The 27584-nt window shown below is 36.1% G+C and overlaps 1 protein-coding gene across 1 annotated transcript in view; it reads left to right on the top strand.

The window, feature by feature from the left end:
* LOC150095207 (cilia- and flagella-associated protein 44-like) overlaps positions 1-27584 on the top strand; it is a 267172-nt gene that overhangs the window by 42924 nt on the left and 196664 nt on the right. The window contains exons 2-3 of the mRNA XM_090410619.1: positions 2230-2369; positions 26000-26128. Coding sequence (XP_090266745.1) covers positions 2230-2369; positions 26000-26128 — 269 coding nt within the window. The remainder of the gene's footprint in view (positions 1-2229; positions 2370-25999; positions 26129-27584) is intronic.

The following is a 27584-nucleotide window of genomic DNA, read 5'->3' as shown; positions in this document are numbered from 1 at the left end:
CATGTATATCTGTGTAAGGGCTAGGTCTCTTGGTTCTGCTTGAATCATAATAAGGATTCTTCTTCTTTCATTATATCCCCAACTGGTTTTAATTTTATGTCCCACTTTCTTATTTACCAGAAATCCAACACATGCTATATCATTTGGTGAGCCCAAATAGATCATTCTGTAATCTCCACTGTTTAGCCATCTTACCTGACTAACTCCAAGAATATCAATGTTAATTCGTCTCATTTGCATCATTATGTTTTCTAGTTTTCCACATTGCTTCATGGATCTCACTTCCCAAGTGCCTATTTTGCAAGGATTTTGCTAGTTGATGGCCTGAGAGGACCTGCAATGATTTTCTCTCCTGCCAGGGAGAGGTAATCATTGCAGCCCTTGCTTGACAGCTCTGCTCTTAGGAGAGCTGTCATCTCACAGTGATGTGGCCATTAAAGGCCTCCATTATCCATGCCCACATTTGATTGGTCTTGAGCCTTGCCAAATTATCCTTCTTCAACCTCAATCCAGTACTGGTAACACTGCTGCTGATTACCAGGACAAGTGCTTTTATGGCAGCACTGACTTGCCATGACATGGTGCTGGATTAAGGATTTTGTGAGATTTTAAGTTAAGCAGATTTTAAGTTAAGCTGATTCTGCCCCCTCCCCCTTACACTGATATCGACTACTGCTGTTGGCCCACAATCATTTATTCATCAGAGGGAGCTTTGCTTATGTCAGAATTAATCTTCATAACCTCCATGTCTGAGGCCATTCCACTATCTACCACTTGTGGATGTGCTCAGTGGCAGTCAGATCTGCCAAAAGGGTCTAAAACTAAGATAGTTTTAAGTATAATTTTCCTTTATACAGGGTGTCCCAAAATTCACGCAAGAAGTAATTTTGATAGAAAACACAGGTTTTTAATTAAAAATTGTAATTTCTTATTAATTTATAAAGTATACAGTATAGGGTTATACATGGAATAGCATATCGGGTAAATGGCCTCCACGGCTTTGCTGGCACATACGCACTCTTTTGTCGAAATTTTCCATGACCGTTTTGCATAAATGTGGCTGAATTTCATTGATACAGCGCTCAATTTCCTCCTTCAAGGCGTGGGTGGTAGCTTGTTGGCATAAACCTTAGACTTCAAAACATCCCAAAGAAAAAAGTCCAATGGCCTTAAGTCACATGATCTGGGTGGCCAATTCTGATCACCAAAACGGGAAATTACATGACCAGGAAATGACTCGTGCAGTAATTGAATTGTTTCTCGGGCTGTATGGCATGTGGCACCATTTTGTTGAAACCACATGTCGTCCACATCCATATCTTGCAATTTAGGCACAAAAAACTGGATTATCATGTCGCGATAGCGAGCACCATTAACTGTTATTGCCTTACCAGCTGCATTTTCGAAGAAGAATGGACCGATGATGCCTCCAGCCCAAAATCCGCACCAAACAGTGACACGTTGTGGATGCATTTGTTTCTTAACAATCACTCATGGATTTTCTGAACCTCGAATGCGACAATTTTGTTGATTAACGAAGCCATCGAGATGAAAATGAGCCTAATCGCTGAAGATGATTTTGTTCGAAAAATAAGCATCCACTTGTTGTTGTTCCATAATCCATTCAACGAACTCTCTTCGCTGTGTATGGTCAGTAGGCTTCAGTTCTTGAGTCCATTGAACTTTCTAAGCATAAAGATGCAAATCTTTCATGAGAATACGCTGTAGAGAGCTTCTCGAAATGTCCAATTCAAGACCACAGTGCTGAATTGATGTTCCTGGACTCTCAGCAACACTCACGAACTGCTTCAATGTTTTCTGTTGAACGACTTGTTGAAGGACGGCCAGAGTGTGACGGGAAACTGGATCACTAATTGATCCAGTTTCCTTGAATTTTTTAATTAATCTTTTCACACTCGAAGTTAAATCACTATTCTGACCATATTTTGTACGAAAATTGCGAACTGTAGCTGCCAAACCCTTCGTTATTTTTAAAATATTGCTCAACAATAAAAATGCGTTGTTCTTTCGTGTAGCGCTCCATTTGTAATAACCCTGAACTGTCAGCTGTCACACTGTCTTTTTTTTTCTCGTTGGCAATACTTTACCGCACAAATGGCACTAAATTTAAATCTTGTGTGAATTTTGGGACACCCTCTATAATAATATCCTAATTAAGTTTTATAGTGTTTAAGTTCTGTTTCAAATTAAATTCATTTTTAATATCAGATATATCAAATGAAGAAGAGTTTCAATTCAAAAGTGATAATGCTGCAAGAAACAAAGTGTGAAATTTTGGCATTCCAAGCAGAAATAGAAGAAAATAAAAAGACAGAAGGTGTCGTTGATTCAAGTAAAGATTTTCAAAAGTAAGTATTTGTTATCTTACAAAACATTGCGTTTAAAGTCTTACTCTCAGCCTTAAACAGGATATCCTATTCGTGGTAAATCTGCATATGGATTGTCTGATTTTAATTATTATTATTATTATTATTCAGGCCTCCATGGAGTCAAAAGACTCATCTATGGAGGTCTCTCCTAGGAAACACAAAGTCTATCATACCACTCCTTAAACGCATTGACTATTCTTGCTCTCATCACTCTATCAGGCACTGCATTCCATGGTTCAACCACCCTCCATGCAAAGAAACCACTCTTCACCCTCTTTCTCACAGTTTCCTTTTGTAACCTTTCTTTTAAGCTTACACGGTGATCCGAATGCATTTTTGAAATTATGGAGACAACTACCGTGTTTGAATAAAAATTTTTTAATGTAGATTTTAGTTACATTAAACTAAAGTTTTTATTCAAACACGGTAGTTGTCTCCATAATTTTCACCACCCACTAAACTTAAAACCATATTCAACTCCTCTAAGGATCCTCTCCTCCCATTAGCACATCCTGGAGTCTATTGCATCCGCTGCACCTGTAACTTACCGTACATTGGTGAAACAGGACGGACAATCCCTATACGCAAGAAAGAACACATTAGACACATTAAATATAACCATTATGGTGAAGTAGGCCTCTTAGACCATGCACTCAACACCTTACACCAGGGGGTTGCCAAAGTCATTTGCCAGCCGACCCCTTCAAGCGTTTTTTGACTTTTTATCGACCCCCTATATTTTACTATTATGTAATTATAATAGGACAAGCAAAAAAGATGCTTATGTGAGTTTTTAGATTGTTTATTTTATAGTTAGTGTTTATTGTATGTATAATATAGTATATATTATTATATTACTATTACTACTACTACTATTACTATCACTAGTAATATCACTGGTATTACTAGTGATATTAATAAACTACTGGTATTACTACCAGCACTGCTCAACTCTTCAGCATAGAGAAGTTTAGTTCGTGAATGAATAACGATTGAATTATAATATGTATGTTGATGAATTTTAGAACATTAACGCTCACTTGTATGTCGATGCGCAAAAATGAGACTGGGATCAAATACTTGTAAGTATCAGTAAATAAGAACCATGCATGTGTTGCAATCTCGCTCCCACTGCGCCAGCCTGCAGGAACCACCAGCATCCGTTTATTGGTAAATACGTCATTTTGGCCTACTTGATTGGCCTCAGTAACTATTTTCATGGCCTTACTCCATCTTACAGGTCCTTGAATAGGACCTGTAAGATGGAGGTACTGATCCCATGATTCACTCTTAATTGCATTGTCATTACCTCCATGTCTTTTGTCATGGAGGTAATCCAAGTTAACCGAATTAAATATTACCCATACAACGATGTCTTATATTTTTCTGTCGACTCCCAATCGACTCCTGAGCCCAAATCGACCCCTAACAATGTCATATCGACCCCATTGGCGACCACTGCCTTACACCAAATCAACTGGAAAAGCACCTACTCTGTACACTGCACAAAAACCTGGTACAAAAGGAAATTTAAGGAAGCCTGCAAAATCCTGATAAACCATTCAAATATCAACAACAAAGATGGCATGAAAATTCCAAGGATCTGGATGGCACACATTCAACCTACTTAATATATAAGATCCAGCATAAGTCAGGACTCTAGCCAGTCTTCAGCTAGTATTAGAAACCATTCCATACCAACTGGCTGGAATATACATGATGTTGATATATTTATATAGATAGATACTTGTTATTGTGCCCAATGTATTTCTACAACCAACAGATAACACTAATAATAGGACTCTAGCGTTGATGTATAATTTTTTTTTTTTCACCAGAGGTCAGGCCAACAGTTGTTGTAGTGGTTGGTCAGTGTCTTTAACAAACCAGTTTGATTGTAGTGTAGCTTGTTTTCTGTGTATAGTTGTATGCTCCAGAAGATGACCTTGACATAAAGGTCGAAATGTCGAATGTAGATTTTAGTTATATTAAACTAAAGTTTTTATTCAAACACTAATGATATCCATCCCGATTCAAACACTAACGATATCCTTTTCCCAAGCACTAATGATATCCATCCCGGCCTTTCAATTCCTTTCTCCACGAAACTTCTCAAAGTTGAATTGTAAGACTATTATAATCACCTGCTTTATAATTCCACATACATTTCCATCTCTTTGATGCTCCTGCATGTCTATTCATTTTCCAAGTCAAAACCATATGGTCACTCTCTCCAACTGGTCGGAGAGATGTCATCTCAGTTATTATCAACTCTTCTGATGCTATAACCAAATCCAAAACTCTTGAACCTCTTGTTCCTCTATTACATGTTGCCTAAGACATTTGTCCCTCAAGAATTCGAGAAATTCCATTCCCTTATTGCTACGTGCATCTTCTTTTCCCCAATTTATACTGCTGTAGTTAAAATCTCCCATAACAATCATTCTTCTTGCACTTGCCATGCTGAACTGTCTCAACATATACTGTTCCACTCATTATGTCATAAGCTTCTTTCAGGGAGAAGACAGAAAAACTGCTTAGAACATTTAAATTCTGAATACAAAAATGAGTTATTGAGCACACATATAATATCACGTGTCTTGGTCACATCTGTTCAGTAAGAGAAAAATTAGTAGAGTTTAGAGAAGTGGGGATAGATGTATAATTAATTCATTAATTAAAAAATAATAAATAAATAAAAATATAAAAAAGTATAAACAATTAACAGCAATCACTTCCCAAAACTTAGAAATAGGCATACAGTTTGTCCAATTAAGATTGGGATGGTGGCATAGTGTTTAACACAATTCAAAAAATAGATTATCAAATTTTAACCTACTCTAGTGTAGGATCTTGGTACAGCTCTGGTGAGCCCTGTGTATAGTGTCAATGCATGAGAAGGAAGATCTGAATCCTTCAGAATCCAAAAATTTTATATAATCCTCATGTTATTCAATTCTAATAGTAGCAGAACAGCCAGTCTGTCCATAGTAGCAAAGATGACAAGAACAGGGTATTTGATGAACACCAGGCAAGGATAAAGGTGATAATGTATCTTTGATAAGTGGTAAGAAAGATGACAACTTCCGGGCTGGTTTAAAGGTGGTGTACAAATTATATCTGTGAAGGATCCTTGTTATTTATTCTGGTGTTCCTTTAAGGTAGGGTATGCTGATCCTTTTAACATCAGATTGTAGTCTGGAAGAGGGTTGATAATTATCACACATTTTCTGTATAATATAAATAAAATATGTGGGGAACAAGCATCATGAATCAGCAACTTTTCAAGAGTATTATTATCTAAGCAATATGTTTGATCTAACAATTTATTCAATTTTTTTAGCTGGCTTTTCATAAGATCTCTGTCACTTATACTGTAATTGGTGATATAGAACAAGGTTTCACTGTGTCTGTTAAGTAATAGAGTAAGTTTTATTTTATTTAATTCTTCTAATAGAAGAGACTCAGAAGAACAAATTGTTCTTGCTCAGTGTACGAGGCTTTTGATAATACCTATTTTTTGTGAAGGCTGATGATGTGAAGATGCATGGATGCCTGTTTGTCTGGCTTCCTGTAAACAGAAAATTCAGTACTACCAGCAGAGTTTCGATGCCTTAAAGTATCCAAAAAAGGGAAGATTGTTGTTGGATTCACATTCAATAGTGAACTTGATGTGAGCATATAAGGAGCTAATTTTATCCAGAAACTGAAGTAATTCTGTTTCAGAATGAGACCAAATTGGAAAGATGTCATCTGCAAAATGTAGCCAAATGCGAGATTGAGCAGAAATGGTGTTAAACATTTTATCCTCTAAATGCTTAATAAAATAATCATTCAAAGCAAGTGATATAGGACCATACATCACAGTACCTTTGATATGTTAAAATTATTTATTATGCCAAGTGAAATAGCTGGCATTGATAGTAAACTTGAATAAATTGATGATGACAAAGGGAAATCTACTTGCAAAAGTTGTAGAGTTTCTTGAAGTGGTATATTTGTAAACAATGAAATCACATAAAAAATCCATTACTTCAGATTGTTGAAGAAGAAGATCTTTAATATTTTCTTTGAAGTAAAAACTATATTTTTATATAAGAGATGGTTTTCCCAGTAAAATTCTGTAGAACCTTGAATAATATTTTGCCAAATAATAAATAGGAGGTTCTTTGCAAATCATCTATTGAACGTAATGGATAACCAGATTTGTGTACCTTAGGAACAAAAGAACACTGTGAGCAAGAGGGTGAGGAGTGGTTTATATGCATGGAGGGTGGTTGAACTGTGGAATACATTGCCTGATAGAGTGGTGAGAGCCAGAACGGTCAATGAGTTTAAGGAGTGGTTTGATAGACTTTGTGTTTTCTAGCAGGGACCTCCCACGATGAGTCTTGATAGACTTGTGTTTCCTAGGAAGGACCTCCTGCAATGTATCTTTTGACTCCTTGGAGTCAAAAGACACATTGCAGGAGGGGTGCACTTTTTGTAGGCCTAAATAATAATAATAATATGTGGGGGACAAGCATCATGAATCTGCAACTTTTCAAGAGTATTATTATCTAAGTAATATGTTTGATCTAATAATTTATTCAATTTGTTTAGCTGGCTTTGCGTAAGATCTCTGTCACTTATACTGTAATTGGATCCCTCATGCAATAATGCATTAAGTTTGCAATTGTAATCAGTGGTATTGTATATTTACATTTCCTTTCTTAGGCGTTGTTATTACAATGATGTTTTTTCTGCATAAAGAATACAGACCTTGTCATTCAGGTAATGAAATATTCAGTGAAGGAGTTTTAGCTTTATACAAAATGTCTGCAATCTCAAACCTTAGCTTGTTAGCACCATCTGTATGTAATTCCCTGATGCCTTTTTCTGCCTATCATAAAGTCTAAATGAGGCAGACGATGAGGTGTTATTGCAAAATCTGAACCTTTTGATGATATGCTTAATTCATCATTTGTAAAAGGATGGTTAGATAATTTATAACCCATTTTTTATGGGCAGAGCTGGTTGCTTGCTGAATGAACTAATGGCTTTGTTCTAATTTAAACTCATATCAACTTCTGTTTATTGTTTAAGTGAGATAGTTTTCCCTGTAAAATTCTATAGAACCTTGAATAATATTTTGCCAAATGATAAATAGGAGGTTCTTTGCAAATCATCTATTGAATCGTCTGGCTGAGGAAAGAGAAATTCTACTAATCATGTGAAAATGGGACTCATCTAGGAGTCCCATTTCCACATGACTCCATGGAGTCTTGGGTAATAATAATGATAATGTTCAGAACTAAGAATATTCTGTTGTAGAGTTTGAAGTTCAGAAATTTTACTGTTATTAGAAAAGAACAGCCTTCTTAACATTATGTATCCCTTCAGACAATAGTGCTTTGCTAGCTTTTTGTTAAATATTATGAGCAGAATAAGATTTAATAGCCTCTTTCATTTTGATAAAAATTTGGAAATTAAATTAGCATTACGACATTGTTTTAGAAACACAAGTTTGGTTATGCAAGTGACTCCTTTAAATGTAAGCTACCAAAATTTCTGACAGACCTCCAGTAATCTTCACTGTAAGAATAAGTTACTGGTTCTTTAATAAAGACATGCACATTAGACATACTATGTTTTTTTGAATAACGACTAATATTGGCACATCCTCACCTCATTATCCTTTGCAAAAAAAATTGGTATTTTTAAAAGCCTTGTACACCAAGCACTGGGCCGCACCAACTTGAGGGTGCAAGGGGTGCACTGCACCCGGGCGACAACATTGATAGGGTAGCATTTTATGGAGCTAATATCTAATTTGGATTATACAATGCAGTATTAGGGGCTGCCAATAAATGTTTGCACCTGGCAGCAAATACCCTGGCGTGCCCCTGACCGAGCATGCACAGTTTGTCTTCTAAGTCTCTTCTATTAGAAGAATTAAATAAAATAAAGCTTACTCTATTATTTAATGGATACAGTGGAACTTTGAAACAGAAAATATTTGATAATTATCAATCATCTTCCAGACTACAATCTGATGTTGAAAGGATTAGCATACCCTACCTTAAAGGAACATCTGAATAAATAACTAGATTCTTCGCAGATTATATCTGTGAAGGATCCTAGTACATCACCTTTAAACAAGCCTGAAAGTTGTTATCTTTCATACCACCTATCAAAGATACAGTATCACCATTATCCTTGCCTAGTGTTTATGTGTTTATCAAATGCCCTATTCTTGTCATCTTTGCTACTATTAGAATTGAATAACATCAAGATTATATAAAATTTTTGGATTCTGAAGGCTCAGGCCTTCCTTCTCATGTCATTGATACCAGACACAGAGTTCACTGGAACTGAATCAAGATGCTATATCCCAGTAGGTTCAAATTTGATCTTTTGTTTTTTGAATCGTGTGAAGCACTGTGCCACCATCCTAATCTTAAACAGACAGACTGTATGCCTATTTCCAAGTTTTGGGAAGTGATTGCTGTTAATTGTTTATAACTTTTTATATTTTTATTTATTTATTATTTTTAAATTAATTAATTAATTAAAATTCCTGCTTTACTGAACTCTATAGTGTTTCCTCCTGCTGGACAGCTGCAAACCGAGACACGTGATATTATATGTGTCCTCAATGACTCGTTCTTGTATTCAGAATTTAAATGTTGTTGGAAGTTTTTCTAAAGCATCTTCTCCCTGATAGAAGCTCACAGTGTTGAGCAAAATTAGGAGAAATAAATTATATTTATTTTTCTCTTACATGTATGAAGTCATTATTCAAAAAAAAAAATAAATATATATATATAAGTATTTGGAGAGAGGTACCCCTACACTTTAACAGTATCTCAATAAAGGTTGAAACCAGTCTGGGTAATGGCCCTTCCCATAGTGCATAGCATTATACACACCCAAAAGGATGTTTGCTTTGCATTATGGAATACTAAAGCAATTCATGTGAAGTCATTAGCCTATATATAAGTAGCCTAGTCCTGAAGATACTTCATACACAAATTTTGCTGCTTACACTTGGATGTAGGATTAAACAAGAATGTAATTTTTTCCTTTCTTTTAGGCTTACACGGTGATCCGAATGCATTTTTGAAAATTATGGAGACAACTACTGTGTTTGAATAAAAACATTAGTTTAATTATGTTTAATTATTTATGACTAAACTTTAGTTTAGTCATAAATAATGGCTATAACAAAAATACTCCATAAAACTACAACAAAAACGAATCTAGATTACAGTAAAACCATAACTATAAACCATTACAGTAAAACCATAACACTAAAGGGTTATCGGAAAAAATCAACAGAATCCTACAACATTATAACCTCAATGCCACCTTTAAACCACCCACTAAACTTAAAACCATATTCAACTCCTCTAAGGATCCTCTCCTCCCATTAGCACATCCTGGAGTCTATTGCATCTGCTGCACCTGTAACTTACCGTACATTGGTGAAACAGGACGGACAATCCCTATACGTAAGAAAGAACACATTAGACACATTAAATATAACCATTATGGTGAAGCAGGCCTCTCAGACCACACACTCAACACCTTACACCAAATCAACTGGAAAAGCACCTGCTCTTTACACTGTACAAAAACCTGGTACAAAAGGAAATTTAAGGAAGCCTGTGAAATCCTGATAAACTACCCAAATATCAACAACAAAGATGGCATGAAAATTCCAAGAATCTGGATGGCACACATTCAGCCTACCTAATATGTAAGATCCAGCATAAGTCAGGACTCTAGCCAATCCTCAGCTAGTATTAGAAACCATTCCATACCAACTGGCTGGAATGTGTACATGATGTTAATATATGTATATAGATAGATACTTGTTATTGTGCCCAATGTATTTCTACAACCAACAGATAATAATAGGACTCTAGCGTTGATGTATAATTTTTTTTTTTTTTTCCACCAGAGGCCAGGCCAACAATTGTTGTAGTGGTTGGTCAGTGTCTTTAACAAACCAGTTTGATTGTAGTGTAGTTTGTTTCCTGTGTATAGTTGTATGCTCCAGAAGATGACCTTGACATAAAGGTCGAAACGTCGAATGTAGATTTTAGTTATATTAAACTAAAGTTTTTATTCAAACACGGTAATTGTCTCCATAATTTTCAAAAAGAATGTAATTTACCTGCATTTTTAATTTAATTTAAACAAATGAATAAAGTTTCTACAACTAGCTCTAATTCAGAGTCTTTTTTTTTTTTTAAATTGTGACACCTTTTTACTACTTGTGTGTAGAATATGACTTCTGCATTATTTCAAACTTGGTATCAGGTCTGGCTGGTATTGATGGTGGCTTTCTTCCTGGAGAGTAGAGCAGTTCTACTAGGTAATGGGTTTTTTTGTATGTCACTGAGTGAGCCATCACTGAGCTTCCTGTCCTTTAGTGATTCTGGTTAGGAGTGATGAGTTTAGTATAGTTATCCTTTAGGATGTTTCAGTGAGATTTAGAATAACCTTGTAGATCACTCAGAATTTCTGGAGAGGTACCCCAATTACTATTTTAACTGTACCTCAATAAAGATCAAAACTGGTCTAGGTAGAATGGACCATATCCAGACCACTATTATTCAGCCTAGATGTGAAGAAAGGTCACATGCAAACTTTGTTTACTTACATAATAAACTTAATTTAATCCTTGATCCAAGTGTAAGCAAACAAAGTTTGTGCCTGAAAATATCTTCAGGACTGAGGTAAGGTGGTGCAACTCACAGCAAAGGTGGACCAAGCTCTCATCACTCCTTGTCTCAGCCCCTCCCTTAATGCATAGCAGATACATGTCTGCAAGGAGATGTGCTTTGCAATATGGGAGATACTGAGACAAGGAGTGATGAGACCCAGACCGGTTTCGACCTTTATTGAGGTCTCGTCAGTGGGAGGCAGACCCAAACGTGGAGATACTAAGGCAGAAACAATAGGAGAGGTCATATTTACTTATACGAGTTGCCAACAGGTGTACCATCTTATTATGGAATTACTCTGGATTTAGAGAAAGATGTTGGAAGTTTATTTTGCACTTGGTTAGACTATAATAAACTTAGTTTAATCCTTAATCCTTGATCTTTCTCTAAATCTAGAGTAATTCGTAATAAGGTGGTACACTTGTTGGCAACTCGTATAGGTAAATATGACCTCTCCTATTGCTTCTGCCTTAGTATCTCCACGTTTGGGTCTGCCTCCCACTGACGAGACCTCAATAAAGGTCGAAACCGGTCTGGGTAGTGGCCCTTTCCTTAATGCATAGCAGTATACATGTCTGCATGGAGATGTGCTTTGCATTATGGGAGATACTGAGACAAGGAGTGATGAGAGCTTGGTCCACCTTTGCTGCGAGTTGTCTAGTGTTGTACCACCTTACCTCAGTCCTGAAGATATTTTCAGGTGCAAACTTTGTTTGCTTACATTTGTTTCCTTACATTTGGAGAAAAGATTAAACAAGAATATAATTTCTTGGAATTTTTAGTTTAAGTTATAATCAGGTTAAAAAACTTTCTATAAACAGCATTTATGTGCTTACTATCTCATGTCTCAGTCACAGCTGAGTTGACTAGAGAATACACTGGAGTTCAAAGGAACGTCTGAACAACAACAAACACATCTCGAAACACATGAAACCATACAAAATTATCTGAATCTTAACTGCTCTGATTTTATACAATTTCAAAGTTCTGGGAAGTGAAAGTCATCAACTATTCATAATTAAAAAAAAAAATACTGAATATGTTATTTAAATTTTAGTTGCAGAAACTATCAACTTCTTTCTTTGAACTCTAACAGTGCATTCTCCCGCCAATCAGCTCTGACCAATAAATGAGCTAGTAAGCACATGCTGCATGACTCATATCTTGTGATTCATGTTTTGAATGTAATTATCTGATCTCTTCTCTTCCTGATGATATCGAGGGTACATCAGATGAAACATTGAACTTTTTAATAAATTCTATATTTTATTATACAAGTGAAAGTGTTTAACAACATGTCTAGAACACATGTTCCTTTAAAACTTCTGATTATAAGTCACGATTGGAACTCTATTATGTAAATTGAAGTAAATTGGATGGATATGGACACAAAGGTTACCGATGGATGGATATCAAAGAATAGCATATGGAGGAGCAAAATACAAGAGAATGTAGGTAAAACATAATATACTTGCCACTCTGTTCTTGGCTGTTGCTATTTAATTTATATATTAATCATACCAGGAATAATTTAGAGGGATATCCAGGGTCTTGTTGATAATGCAAAACTAGAGAGGATATTCGTTAATTGAAGTCATTAGCAGTGGCAGCTCATCCATAAGGGCTGCAGCTCCTCCAGTATAAAATGAAAGTTCCTGTTTTATTATTGCTTTCTTAAATTATTATATATTTATCTAAAGGGTTGCAATTCTAGTTCGCCTCCTCATGGTGCACCCTGGGTCATGCTAAAGAGCTAGAACGACTGGCTGCCAGACCATTGTGCAATTGTGCACTCTCCTGACCATACTTAACATGAAAACTCAAAACCTTCACAATGGTTTTTCTTCGAACCAGCTGATAAGGAATATTGGACATAATATCCATATCTTCCAGTTAAATGTTGAGGGTATTAGCACATCAAAATGTCAATGTCTTTCTAAACGTCTACGAGAAAAAAACGTCGATCTACTTCTCATTCAAGAATCACATACCGAAACTGAAGATCAAGTTAAATCTAGAGCAATAATCCCTGGCTACGGCATTCTCGGGATTACTTACAGTCGTAGCTACGGCAACATAACATATGTCCGAAATGATATTGAGAATGCTGTGCTGATATCTTCTTCGACTGATGACGAAATCCATAAGATTGCTGTTAAAATAGCGGACATTGCGATTGTGAATGTATATAAACCACCTGCAACTGTTTGGCCAAATGATGTTCTACAGACATACTGCCACCCAATGGTGTACTCTGGGGACTTCGACAGTCATCATACTTCTTGGAAATACGATCTGATGATCAAAATGGGGAAATAGTAGCTTAGTAGGCAGATCAACATCGTCTTCACTGGTTTTTGATGCCATGGAAAAAGGCATCTTTAAATCAAGAGCCTGCAATAAAGAATATAACCCAGATTTGACATTCGTCTCCACTGATAGTGAAAATCAGCCTCTACAGACTTTCAGACATATTCTTGAGGTTTTTCCAAATAGCCAGCACCATCCCATCTGTATGGAATTAGGAGCCTAAATTCCAGTGATAACATCATTTCTTAGACCAAGATGGAATTTCCAAAAAGCTGACTGGGAAAACTTCACTGCGGATCTAGATGCATACCTTAGAAGAATTTCCCCAACTTACAAAAACTATACACAGTTCACTGGAGTAGTTATAGTGGTGGCAAAAATATACATTCCTCAAGGCTACCGAAAAGAATATGTGTCTGGATGGACCAATGAAAGCGAATCCCTGTATCGGGAATTCCTTGAAAGTAAGGATCCTGAAATAGGAGAAGAACTGCTCCATAGTCTCAACACTGCTTGTAGGGAAAAGTGGATTCAAATAACTGAAAACGTAGATTTCAAACACTCTAGTAGAAAAGCCTGGTCTCTACTTAAAAAGCCTGGTTCAAGCAGCCCCTCTGTACCAAAGAAATCTCCTCTTGTTGATCCAAATCAGATAGCTGCTCATATTGTTTCGGTTTCTAGATCTCCGATAGATAAAAAACATACTAAAGAGGTAAAATGCAAACTAAAGGCTATGAAGTCTGTAACTCAAAAGAATCAACAATTCTCTTTGCCTTTTTGCGGTGAGGAAATATCCTTGGCGCTTCAAAATATCAAAATGGGGAAGGCTCCTGGATTTGACAATGTTCACAATGAATTCCTGGCACACTGTGGACCTTATGCAAGATCATGGCTGGCTAAGTTCTTTAACAATATACTTGAAAGTGGCTGCGTTAAAATCATTGCTGTGTTAAAACCAGGTAAGCCAGCAGACAGAACTGAAAGCTATCGCCCCATAGCCCTTTTAAGTGCAACCTACAAATTGTTAGAGAGACTAATATTGAACAGGATCAGTGATAAAATTTTGGAACGTGTTCTAATAGAACAAGCAGGGTTCAGAAGAGATTGCAGCTGCACAGATCAAGTTCTCAGCTTAACAACCTACATTGAGGCAGGATTTCAAAGATGCCTGAAGACTACTGCAGTCTTTATTGACTTAACAGTGGCTTACAATACTGTTTGGAGGGAGGGACTCATATATACATTTCTTAAGGTTATCCCATGTAAAATATTGGGTCATCTCCTAAACAACTTACTCTATGATCGATATTTCAGGGTAGTCACCGGAGGAAGCATCAGTAAACAGAGAGTGCTTAAGAATGGATTACCTCGGAGCTCAGTGCTCGCACCACTGTTTTTTAGCCTTTATATTGCAGATATTCCTGAAACAGCCAGCAGGAAGTTTGCTTATGCAGATGATCTAGCTTTTGCGATCAGCGACAAGTCTATCAAAAGAACTGAAGAAATATTGACAAATGATCTGTCAGCTTTATGGCAGTTCTATAAAAAATGGAGATTAACACCAAATTCTGGTAAAACCGAATGTTCTTGCTTTCACCTGAACAATAGTCTTGTAAATAAAAAACCAGAGATATATGCTGATGGAACTTTAATTTCATTTAATCCAACACCTAAATATCTGGGAATAACGCTGGATAGAACTCTGACATATAAACAGCATATGATTAATATCATTGCTAAAGTTTGCACCAGAAATAACATAATTCAGAAGCTTTGTGGTACTATATGGGGTTCAAGTGCCACAACTCTGTGGTGCACTGCAATGGATCTAGTTTACAATGCAACAGAGTATGGTGCTCCTGTCTGGCTCAATAGTTACCATGTCAATAAACTAGATACTCAACTTAACTCCACTCTGCGTTTGATAACAGGTTGCATTAGGAGTACACCCTTACAATGACTCCCCACTTTGAGTCATATTGCTCCTCCAGAACTGCAACAACGGGAAGCCTTGCTTCGTGAATATAAAAAAGAATTTTAAATAACTAAAATCTCCCAATACATGAATTTATTCCAAATGCTTTATCCAATAGACTAAAATCCAGAATACCTGCAATAAAAACCACCCATAATCTTCTTAGCCAGAATGACAGTATGGTGAGTAGGTGGGATGTACTGTGTTCCCAAGCAGTATCACCTGAGGTTTGCAATCACATAAACATCTTCCAAAAACCATCTAGATTTGACCTGCCCAGGAATATATGGATGATGGCTTCGTGCAGACCATGGTGCATGTGGAGACTTACTTTCAAAGTGGGGTAAGATACCAAATCCTCACTGTCCCTGTGGAGCTGAGACCCAAACCATTTACCATATAGTACAGGAATGCGAACTGACAGCATATCCAGGTGACTTTAAGGATATCTTTGACTTATCCCCAGAGGCGATAAACTGGATCAAAAACCTAAATGTTAAAATATGACTAATCTTCTATCTGATGCTTGTCATAAATTTCATATTTGTATTTGCCTGAATGTACATTTTTTTTAAAATCATATATGTGTATCTTATCTATACTCATGTGTATTATATCTTATTGTCTTTTAGCCATGTGTACAAGCCATACGATAAATAAATAAATAAATTTATCTAAAAACCATTATTTTTTTGTTTGTAATAAAATACTGCTTGATAGTATTTTATATAATTCATTTTGTAGCAATAGTTGTATTTTGCAATAGTCAGTGTGCTGTGTGGGCTAGGGCTAGTATCAGTACTGACTAGTATACTTTTGGCTGGAGCTACATTCAGTGCAGACTGCACCAAACTGTTACCTAGTGGGAGTAATGGGTAATTTACGTGCAGTTTAAGCTGGTACCATTGCAGCCTCACCACTACAAATTCTTATGAGCCACCACTGGTCATTAGTGGCAGCTCATTACTGGGGCAACTCATGGTAAAGGTGGTATGAACCACCTTTACCACGAGTTGCCCCAGTCATGAAAATATTTCAGGCACAAACTTTGTTTGCATACACTTGTATAAAGGATTAAACCAAGTACCAAGTATATAATTTCTTGGTATCTTTATTTTATAATATTTTATATAATTCATTTTGTAGCAATAGTTATATTTTGCAATAGTCAATGTGCTGTGCAGGCTAGGGCTAGTATCAGTACTGGCTAGTATACTCAATGCTGGAGCTGCATTCAATGCAGACCACATAAAACCGCTACCTAGTGGGGAATAACATAATGCAGGTAACATGTGATTTATGTGCAGTTTGGGCTGGTACCATTGCAGCCCCACCACTACAAATTCTTATGAGCCGCCACTGGTCATTAGTGGCTTTATAGTATTTTATATAATTCATTTTGTAGCAATAGTTGTATTTTGCAATAGTCAATGTGCTGTGCAGGCTAGGGCTAGTATCAGTACTGGCTAGTATACTCAGTGCTGGAGCTGCATTCAATGCAGACCACATAAAACTGCTACCTAGTGGGGAATAACATAATGCAGGTAACATGTGATTTATGTGCAGTTTGGGCTGGTACCATTGCAGCCCCACCACTACAAATTCTTATGAGCCGCCACTGGTCATTAGTGCTTTATGAGTAAATGAGTTTAAAGAGAGATATTACCTCCATAGCACAGTTGGAATAATAACAAGATATGCTTCCTTCAATTAGAAAAGACCTGAGTTCAACTCTCATCACAATAAGAAAAATAATTACTGTATATAGATGTACAGTAATTTTTTCTTCATGAGAACTCAGGATTTTTTTGCCCTGCAAAACAAGCATATCAGCCAGAAAACAAACCAATTAACAGACAGAAGTATTAAAGACACAGGTTTTGAATCTCTCTCCAGTTGGTGAGAGTGACTACTTGGGTTATGGCTAGCTATATGACTTCTGTGAGTAAAGGATGTATGCAAAACCACAAGGCTTGTGATTTTGAAAAGCTCAGGAAATGACTTGCAGCTGTACCATGAAAAGAGAAGTTAGGTGGAAAGGAGATCACTGCTGCTTGGGGGATATTCAGTAATCACCTTGCAGAAGCAATGTCTAAATGTATTCCAAGAATCAAAAGGTTAAATAAGGTAGGTGGGACATGCATGAACAAAGAGGTTAAGCATGAAGGAAGAAGCATTATGGATGCTGCATGAAGGGTGCAAATAGTAGTCAAGGAATACATAAGTGCAGTATGAGCAGTACTTAGTTAATGAAGCCCAAAAAATCTTTTGATATTTTAGCCAGTAGAAGAAAGAATGATTATGGGAGGATGATGTTGGTCCGTGAAAATGGTAGAAGGATAACCACTGTAAAGAATATAGTTGAGATATTAAACAAGTTCATAAAGGTCTTTCTTCCTCTTGAATGCAACATCATGCAGAGCTTGATTGCAGCAGAAAGGAAGGTGAAGAGACTGATTGTGAGTCAGCAAGATGTATATGGGGAATTGAGCAAATCAGAAATAAAACTCTGGGAATTAATGATATATCACTGCATGTTCTGACAGAATCATGCTTGAGCAATCTAATTATTGTGCTTATTACAATAAGGTGACATATGCATTGGTTGTGAAGTTATCAAAAACACATCTAATATGTAATTAATTGTTAATAGGCTTTTATTGGTACCTAAAACTTAGGGGTATTGGTACCTAAAACTTTTAGGTACCAATACCCCTGATGATGTAAATCTTACGATTTACGAAACTTGTCGAGTTTCAATTGCTGTACTTTTATTTTAATAAATTGTAACTGCATAATAATGTGGTCTCAATATCAAAAACTTCCCACAGAAGTTTTAATTAATTTGAAATGGATGGAGGTTGAATAGGATACATACCAGCCACTGAATTAGAAACCTTTATGCAGATGTATGTAAATGTCACTTGCATAACATATATGCAAAATACTTGATCACGTGCATCATCACTGTTCTAGGCAACTATTTAAGAATGCTGCTGCTGGCTAGCAATCATCAATAGTGTTGATCACAATGGAAAATACAAAGAATCTTTCAGAGATAAAGGGCTTATTGTGAGTACCCATCTAGCTGGAGCCATGATTTTGATAACAGCATAGCTGACTGGTTTCTCCAAAGGTGAGATATCCTGGGTGTTTAATCAGTAGGAAAAATAGCCCACATTGCTTGTCTAAGAGGCATAACTGTGATCCTAAGACAATTTGTCAGGAACAAGATCACTGTCATCTGAGAAAGCTTGTACAGACAAACAACTGCCTGTGAGCAGTTGACTGAAGCATTTAATGAAGGCTGTTCCCAACTCATATCTAACTGAACTGAGTACAGGGAACTGAAGAGGATTGGTATTAACAATCACATGCCTATATGAAAACCACTGATTTCTGCAAAGTTGCTAATTCAGTAGCCAGTATATGTAGATTAATGTGTTAGATTGTAGATTGGCTATCTATTATTGACATGTTATGTATGGGAGAGAACTATCTATATAGTTGTTTGCATATGATGATTCAAAGTTGGAAAAAACTACGAGGAGTAGAACAGAAATTGTGGCTCTACAATAGGACTTGAGCAAACAGAATGAATGTGCATGTAAGTGGGGGTTGTCAGTTCAATGTTACAAAATGTAAGGTTTTAATTACTAAAAGAAAGAGCCATAAGGCTTCATTTCGGCAATGTAAAATTACATAGGCAAACTGGATACTAAATCCACTTTGAAACATTTACTAATCATTACATTATTAGTCAGGATTTAAATTTGGGAGATAAAAATGGGATGAAGAATATACAGTTACTTTGTATATCTTGGAGGAAGTAAGAAATCTGGTGAATAAGCACTTAATATTTAAAATAATTATTAAAAATTATTAAATATTAAAATAAAATTTGAAATAATGTTGGATCTTGTAAGGTTTTAAATTTGGAAGATAAAAATGAGATGAAGAATATAAAGTCGGTTTTTATATATTGGAGAAAGTAAGAGATCTAGTGGATAAGCACTTAATATTTAGAGTACACATGGCTAAAATTGTGAGGACAGTACAACTGGTAAGGACATTGTGATTCATTTGTATCACATCACATTGGATTATGGCAATGATGCAGAGGACCTTAACCTGTAGGAAGAAAGAGGTTCAAGTTCCATTTTATAAGGCCTTGATCAGGCTTCCTATGGATTATTATGCACAGATTTGGCCCCCTTATTTTAATGATGATGATTGAGGATGTATTAGAAATGGTCCAAAGTTTACACTAATGTGGTAACTGGTCTTTGTGATGTGGGATACAAAGACAAATCGAGGGAATACAATTTGCAAATCCTTGGGAATAGGAGGAAGAGAGGGGATATTATCGAGACCTTTACATTGTCAATGGTTTGGTATTACCAGGTCAATGTGGAAGAAAGTTTTCATAGAATAGGATAAGGCAATGGAACAAGGGGACATTATTGGACTAAAGAAGGAGGGGTGTGAACAATGCCACAAGGAGCAGGTTCTTTGAATAGAGAGCAGTTGATGAGTGCAATTCATTGACTGACAGTGTGGTGAATGCAGATACATTTAATAAGTTTAAAGTATGATTTAATGGACTCTGTGTGTAACAATGTGTATCTCCGGTGATGAGGCTTTCAACTCCATGGAGGTATTGTGTTAATAATAATAATAATAAGTAAACAATTAATGAAACTGTGCCTGGAAAGCATCCACACCTTGCAAGAGTTGGTGGTTCTTGAATAAAATAAAGTGATAATTATTATTAATACCTAGTCTTTATGCAGTATGTAAACCCATTGAAAGTCTACTGTTTTACCAGTATCTCTAACAATGAATTCCAATCTCCCTCTCTCTCTCTCTCTCTCTCTGTGTATGTGGATATTATCACTTCCATTTTGAAAAAACATGCATACTCTCTAACTTATTACACTCATGTTATTTCCAGGAATTGCACTCATTAATCCTTCTCTTTCTCCACCCATTGGAAAATATTCTGCAGTATTCACTTGATATATTTCACAAGTAACAAGAATGTGAAAGTCAGTGGTCACACTGTACAAGTAGTGAAGTCATCACATTGGATTATGACAATTATGCAGAGGACCTTAACCTGCAGAAGGAAAGAAAGAAAGAGCTCCTGAACATTTTACCATATTTTCCAGCAACTAAAGTCTCTCTCTCTCTTTCTCTCCATGCAAATAAACCTTGCCCACTCCCTTTTTTTACCATGATCTTTTACTGTTTTAAGGATATCTGCTGATTCTTGCAGCCTGGTTGGCCGAGTGGTTAGTGTATCTGCTCTCCAGGCAAAAGGCTGTGGGTTCGAATATCACCATGAGCGTGGATGTTTGTGATTGTCTGTGAAAATACTAGTGGTGGTGGGTGGTAGATGGTATTGGTGCAGATGTAGTTGGTGGACCGAGTGGAGACTGAGTTGTAGAGTAGGTATGCTCCCTCGAAGGGGCTTTGGACTCCCTGGAGGGGTCACGTAATAATAATCTTATTTCTAATCTCAGAATTTTAATTTTTTTTCTAATTAAAAAAAGATCTCCAATCCATTGAAGTTTAAACCTCCTATAGTATGTTAGTAGCATGAATGGGCTGAAGGTAGACATGCTTTTTATTTTGTTTTTTATACTATGTGGAAACCTTTCTCTAGAGATCAAACATGAAACGTTTGCAAGCCACTTCAGGCCTCTAATAAGCAAGGCAATGGTTTCACCCAAGGCAATGAAAGTCATCTCACATCTAAATATAATTACAAACAACCTGTTGGTTGGAGATTAGGTGTAGTAACCACTTTACCAAATTATTTCCAGTATCTTTCAAATAAACTTTGGAACACACTGTCTGAAATCTAAAAATAAATTTCTGAAATCTCAATTATATCACTGCTTGCTTTTTTTCCAGTTTTTCAGCCCTTAAAGCTTACATTCTCTCTAATTTTATTATAATGGGTCATATTCTAGTTTGTTACTTTAGTATACTACTTCTAAATTTCACTCAGGGTGTGATAGTACACAAACAAATTATTATTACTATCATTATCAGCATGTATGCATAGCATTCTTTTGACTACTATACATGCAGCTTATCAAGCTACTTAAAATCATTCAATTTCACATTACTGTGTACAGTAATCTGTGTGTTTTCATTCAAGACCTTTCACAAGCAATGTATTGGTATCGTGTGCATTGTTGCCATTTTCCATTATGATGTCCTTGCAGTTTTAATAGTGTATCTCCTGAATTGGAGGTCCATCTCCACCATCACCTCCAAGTCCTTAAGCTCCTCTTCCTTCTGAAGCATCTCTCCATTCCATTCTAGTCCACTCTCTTACACATTCATGCAGTCTATTCAAATCCTCTTATAAAGCCACCTCATCTGCTATACTCCTCATTTTCTTCCCATCCTTGCAACATCTGCAAACAACTACATATCCCATTCAAACTTCTTCCAATATCATTAACATAATAAGTTAAACAGCACTAATCCCAAAACTGACTGCTAGGTACACCACTAGTGACTGTCCTTTTCTTGGACGCTGCTTTCACATACACAACTTACTGATGCCTATTTGACAGTCAATCTCCTATCCACTGCAATTTAATTACCAACATGGCATATGATAATCTGCCAAAAGCTTTTGAAAAATATAATAAATTATGTACCCGTATCCAACTCTATTGTCCAATGCACTGGTAATTGGTACCTCTTGCAAGTCTTCCAAAACAATCACATAAGGATCACTTAGTTTTAAGTTTATCTTCATTATTGCTAAGAGAAGAAGCTGTCAGCACCATTACTTATAACTTTGTTCTCACTGGCAGACTATGTAGTATTTGTTGTTATTATTATTCCAGATATCCCATGGAGTCATAAGATTCATTGTTGGAACTCTTCTTTAGACAACACAAAGTTTGTCATACTACTCCTTAAATTCATTCACTATCAGCACTCTCACACTACTTTCTCAGATAATGCATTCCATGTTCCTACCACTCTCCATGCGAAAAAACTTATTTCTTACCCTCTTACTCATTACTTCCTTTCACACTTCCAGAAATAGCCTCTTGCCCCTGTCCTTCCCCTTGTTCTGCCATATGAAAAATTTTCTTATTAGAAATAGAGGGTGCTAGTATGGCACATATCACAAGTAGTGTTGCATGTGTCCTAAAGATAAGTTTTATTTTAGTGACTATTAGAAGTAATTTTAGTAATTATTTTTGGTCATATCTTACACTGTGTGTGTTTGTGCATGTCCAAGGTTTTCATATCCCTACCATAATTTCTGACAGTACTCTTCACTTTCCAAACACTTTTCTTGACAAGTTCTCCTTTCAGGCACACTATTAAGGTAACCTCTCCTCTTGGTAATTCACATCATAATCTCATCTGATTTTCTTCTCTAATGAAATACCCTTATCTCAACCATTCATGATCTTGTGTACTTTGACACTACAACATTACTAAGGCTAAGTATCTCTAAGAATTTTGCACTGCCTTTCAAAGACTACTCTTTCCATTTTCATAATCCAGATAACTTGTGATCTTGTTATGAAGATTACCCATATTGGAATAAGGGCCTTCATTCAGTTCCAGATGATTGGAGTAAAGCAGTCATAGTATCCATCTATAAAAAAGGGAATGAAGCTGAATGTGAGAATTACAGAGGAATTTCTCTGCTGACTGTTCTTGGTAAGATTTATGAAAGTATTCTTGAGAAATGGCTAAGAAAAATTGCAGAGGAGAAGGAGAAGAATGAGCAAGTTTGGTAGATCTGGAAGAGGCATGTGACAAGGTTCCACGATGCTCTTCAAAATACTCCAGTTATGTGGTGTAAATGGAACATTATATCAAGCAATACATAATCTCTATTTGAGTTGTAAATCAGCAGTTAGAATTGAAGGAGGTACAGGAAGATGGTTTGATGTTAAGTCCGGTGCAACAAAGGTACATTATCTCCACTGTTATTCATCTATGTGGATCACATTATGAAGGAAAGCAGTATTAAACCTGATATCAAAATTAGAGATGTTAATCTCAGCTGTTTACTTTATGCAGATGTGTTATATTTTTAAATAAATCCAGGACAAGTTTGCAGGATTCTCTGACCATATTGAATAACTGCTATAATAAATTTGCATGAAAATCAGCATTAAAAAGACAAAGAGACAGTGAAAATAGGCAAGAACATTGAAAACATGAACTGCATCCTGAAAGGAGAACCTATATAACAAGTAAAACATTTTATCTGTTTAGGCAACTTTTTAGTGAAGATGGCAAATTAAATTTGAAACAAGACAGGAGAATTAGCAAAGCTGGTATGGTAGGAAGTCAACTGAATAAATTTATATAGAATAAGAGAGATTAGTCAAAACACTAAACTAGCTGTATGCAAGACAGTTTAATTTTTGACTTATGTTAAAAATTTAACCAGTTAACTTAATCAGTTTTAACTTATGGATCTGAGAGCTAACTTAGAAAAATAAACATGTGATTAAAGACTGGAGACCACAGATATGAAAGTCCTGAGAAAGATTAGAGGACCGAACAGATGGCATCAGTGGCAGTATCATATTAAAAATGAGGATATTAGGAAAGAATTTGACATTGTTAGCATTCAGGAATCTGTTAGCTGAGCCAATCTAAAGTGGTATGGCCACATAAACAGGTGAGAGAGGAAAGATTAGCTAAACTGGTGTTCTTTACCAAAATGGCAAAAAAATACCCAGAGGAATACCAAGTTGTAGGTGAATTGATATAGTAAAAAGTGCCTTAGAAGACAGAAATATAAGATCTGGTAGGATTGGAATGTTGACAGATAACAGGCTAATCTGGGGTTGATGATTGATAGAGAACTGAAATTTAGGGGACATATTGCAAAGGTAGTGAAGGTAACACAGAGGATTGCTGCAATAATGAGAAGGACACTGACCTGCAGAGATAAAATGGTTATCATTCCATTGTATAAGACTCTGATCAGACCACACTTAGACTATTGTTCTCAGATCTGGTCCTCAGGATTTGAAGGGGATAAATTAACTGTGGAAAGGGTACAAAGGCAGATAACAAAGATGGTGTCAGGACTGTACAATGTTAGTTATGAGGATCGGCTGAGAGAGTGTGGACTACAGAGTTTGGTGGATAGAAGAAGGAGAGGCGATATGATAGAGACTTTTAAACTGTTGAGAGGTGGTTACAGGGTTGACACTGGGGAGTTCCTTCGCTTGGTTGAACAGCAGGAAGGAGTCATGACAAGGGGCCATCCCTGGAAGTTACGAAAGGAATCTGTGAGCAAGAGGGTGAGGAGTGGTTTCTTTGCATGGAGGGTGGTTGAACCATGGAATGCATTGCCTGATGGAGTGGTGAGAGCGAGAAAGGTCAATGAGTTTAAGGAGTGGTATGATAGACTTTGTGTTTCTTAGGGGGGGGGACCTCCCATGTTGATTCTTGATAGACTTGTATTTCTTAGAAAGGACCCTCCCACGATGAGTCTTTTCACTCCATGAAGGCCTGAATAATAATAATAATAATCTGGAAGAAAATTGTTGATAGGAAATTTGTAATGATGTAACTTTTCATGTGGTACTATCATAAGATCCTGTACATCCCCTGAAGGTATATGTCAGGAATTTGATGATGATGAGGTCATCTATAACCAGTGCCTTAAACACTTATCCTCCATATTATCCTTCAGTGGGGTGAGGACAGCCTAGTCACCTTCAATGCCAATAAAATACAGTCTTGCCTTTTCTCTTGCAAAAGGACCTCAGTTCACCAACCTTTTCTCTCACTAAAACAAATCCCTAGACAAGATAAAAATCTCTTTTCTTGGACTAACATTTTCCTTCAGCCTCTAAGAAACGAGGTATTCTTTTTTTCTCAAAATGCTACTTCCTACCCATTCTTTTACATCTCTACACAAATCACAAATCCAACTATCCTTAGAATAATGTACATTTTTGGAGTGATTCATCTAAAACCTCTAAAAAATTCTCCAATATTATCTAGAGGAGAGCATTTCAGCTCATGAATGATCTTTCTCCCTCACTGTCTTACAGATGCCCTGTTTGAGCTCTGTGTCTTTTCTTCAGGTACTTTCATGGTCTACTCCAGTGAACTGGCAAATGTCATTCCTCCATTATCTGTTGGGTCTGTTAATACACTGCAAGCACACCAAACTTGCTTCTCCTCTTCCTCTTTTATTCCATCTGTCTATGGAACAGTCTTTCTCATAAGTTTTTCCTAACAACTGCACCCTCCAACTCTTCAAGAAAAATATCAATGAACTACTTTGTTCCCATCACTTGGCACCCCACATATAACACTTATGTGCTATAAGTTCTTCTACCTCTCATGTATAGGTTCAGAATAAAAAATAAAATAAAAAACCAAATACTCAGTACAAAATTAAAATTCAAAGAATACATTTGAAACAACTTTATGTATTGTATTTATATTTATGCAGTAAGCACTTTCATCTTCTTTATTTTAATGCACTTCTGAAAAACATTAAGTTTCTGAGATATGTTTGCACTTTTAATTTAAATAAGATCCAAGCACGTTACATCATATATTTATTTATCTTATAAATATAGGCACATCTATTGGAATGAGCGCAGACTAAAAAAATTCCATCGACAAGTGAAGTTTTTTGATCTGAAATTGCATCTGTTAAACATTGAGAAAGCTGCATTAGATTGTGAGCTTAAATATGCTGATTCAAGGTACTTGTATTTTTAGATTATTAAGGATTTTTATATTTTTTTATTTATTAAAACATGAAAAGAAAATATTGTGATAGGTTTTTAAAAAAAAAATTATTTTAGTCTTCTCAGTAATATAGTCTACTTTTTGAACACTTGCAACATAAAAAAACATAAAAAATTCTTGGATTGGTTCAGATTTCTGACATAGTCTTGAAAACAGACTGACCCTCATCTACCTACAATAAATACAGAACTTCTATACAATAAATAATAAAATGATGACCATTCACTTTGCTGAGTCTTTAGTGTAACTATTGAGTTCGTATCCAAGGAGTATTTTGATTTTAGTACAGTTGATTTCCTACATTAACATGTGTATATTTTTTTCATATTTTCTAAGGCACTAGCTGATAGCAAGAAAACAAAGTGTAAAGGGATGATCTATACAAAACTAAAATGTTATGGAATTATCATCTTGATGGAGTCCACAGTCTCATTGCATGAGAACAAAACTAAGTGTATGACCTCAGTACCTATCATATCTTCCCATGAAAACTGATTCACTGACAAATCACTCATGACACACACACACTGGCAACCCATTCCACCCATTCACTAGCTAGAAATCTAGTTCTGATGCCCTTTCTAACTACACTCTTACTTGGTTTCTAAGGATACCATTGTTCTCCCCCACTCCAATCAGTCATGTACAGAAAAATTTCTTCTGGATCAGACTTATAAAAGCTTTAAGTAACTTGCATGTTTTTATCATATTCCTCTTTCCTACCTGTCATCCAACATCTGCAACCCACAAGCCTCAGTCTATCATCTTAGAGCACATTCTCAAAATGACTTGCCATATTGGTCACTTGCCTGTGAATCCTCTCCACAACCTCTTATTCCCAAGAAACAAGTAACTACATTTATGCTCAGTAATCCAGATGTGACTATATCAAACATAGATAAGAGAGATGATAACTTTTTTATCTCTGCTAGTCATGGTGTATATACTTAGCTTCAATAGCCAAGTAATCCCATGAGCTAATTTGGCCATGATATGTCCTTTAAACTTGAACTTCCTATCCATAGTCACCCAGAAATTCCTAGCTTCATCTTACAGTGTAGTTCTATCATGTAGTACACTGCTCATAATCTTTCCATCCCAAAATGCATAACTTAACACTTTTCCTCATTAAACTGGTAACCATTATTCTTTGCCCATTCTGTCAGTGTATTTAAATCATTCTGTAGAATTTCTGCTTCACCTTGATTAACTAATACTCTACCTAATTTTATATCACCAGCAAATAGTTCATTATTTTCCTTTATATCACTTCCTATATCATTAATGTACAAATTAAATAACAGTAGTCCAAGTATAGTGCTCTGCAGCACAACACTAGTCATTTGCCTTCTCCTTAATTGTATTCTTCTGTATATTATTCTCATATCCATAGCACTAGCTTTGTATCCA

The sequence above is a fragment of the Typopeltis vanoorti genome, chromosome 20 (genome assembly GCF_054136105.1).
Source record: "Typopeltis vanoorti isolate ZY-2024b chromosome 20, IOZ_Tvanoo_1.0, whole genome shotgun sequence".
Taxonomy (NCBI): domain Eukaryota; kingdom Metazoa; phylum Arthropoda; class Arachnida; order Uropygi; family Thelyphonidae; genus Typopeltis; species Typopeltis vanoorti.
This window is presented reverse-complemented; position numbering and strand designations above follow the sequence as displayed.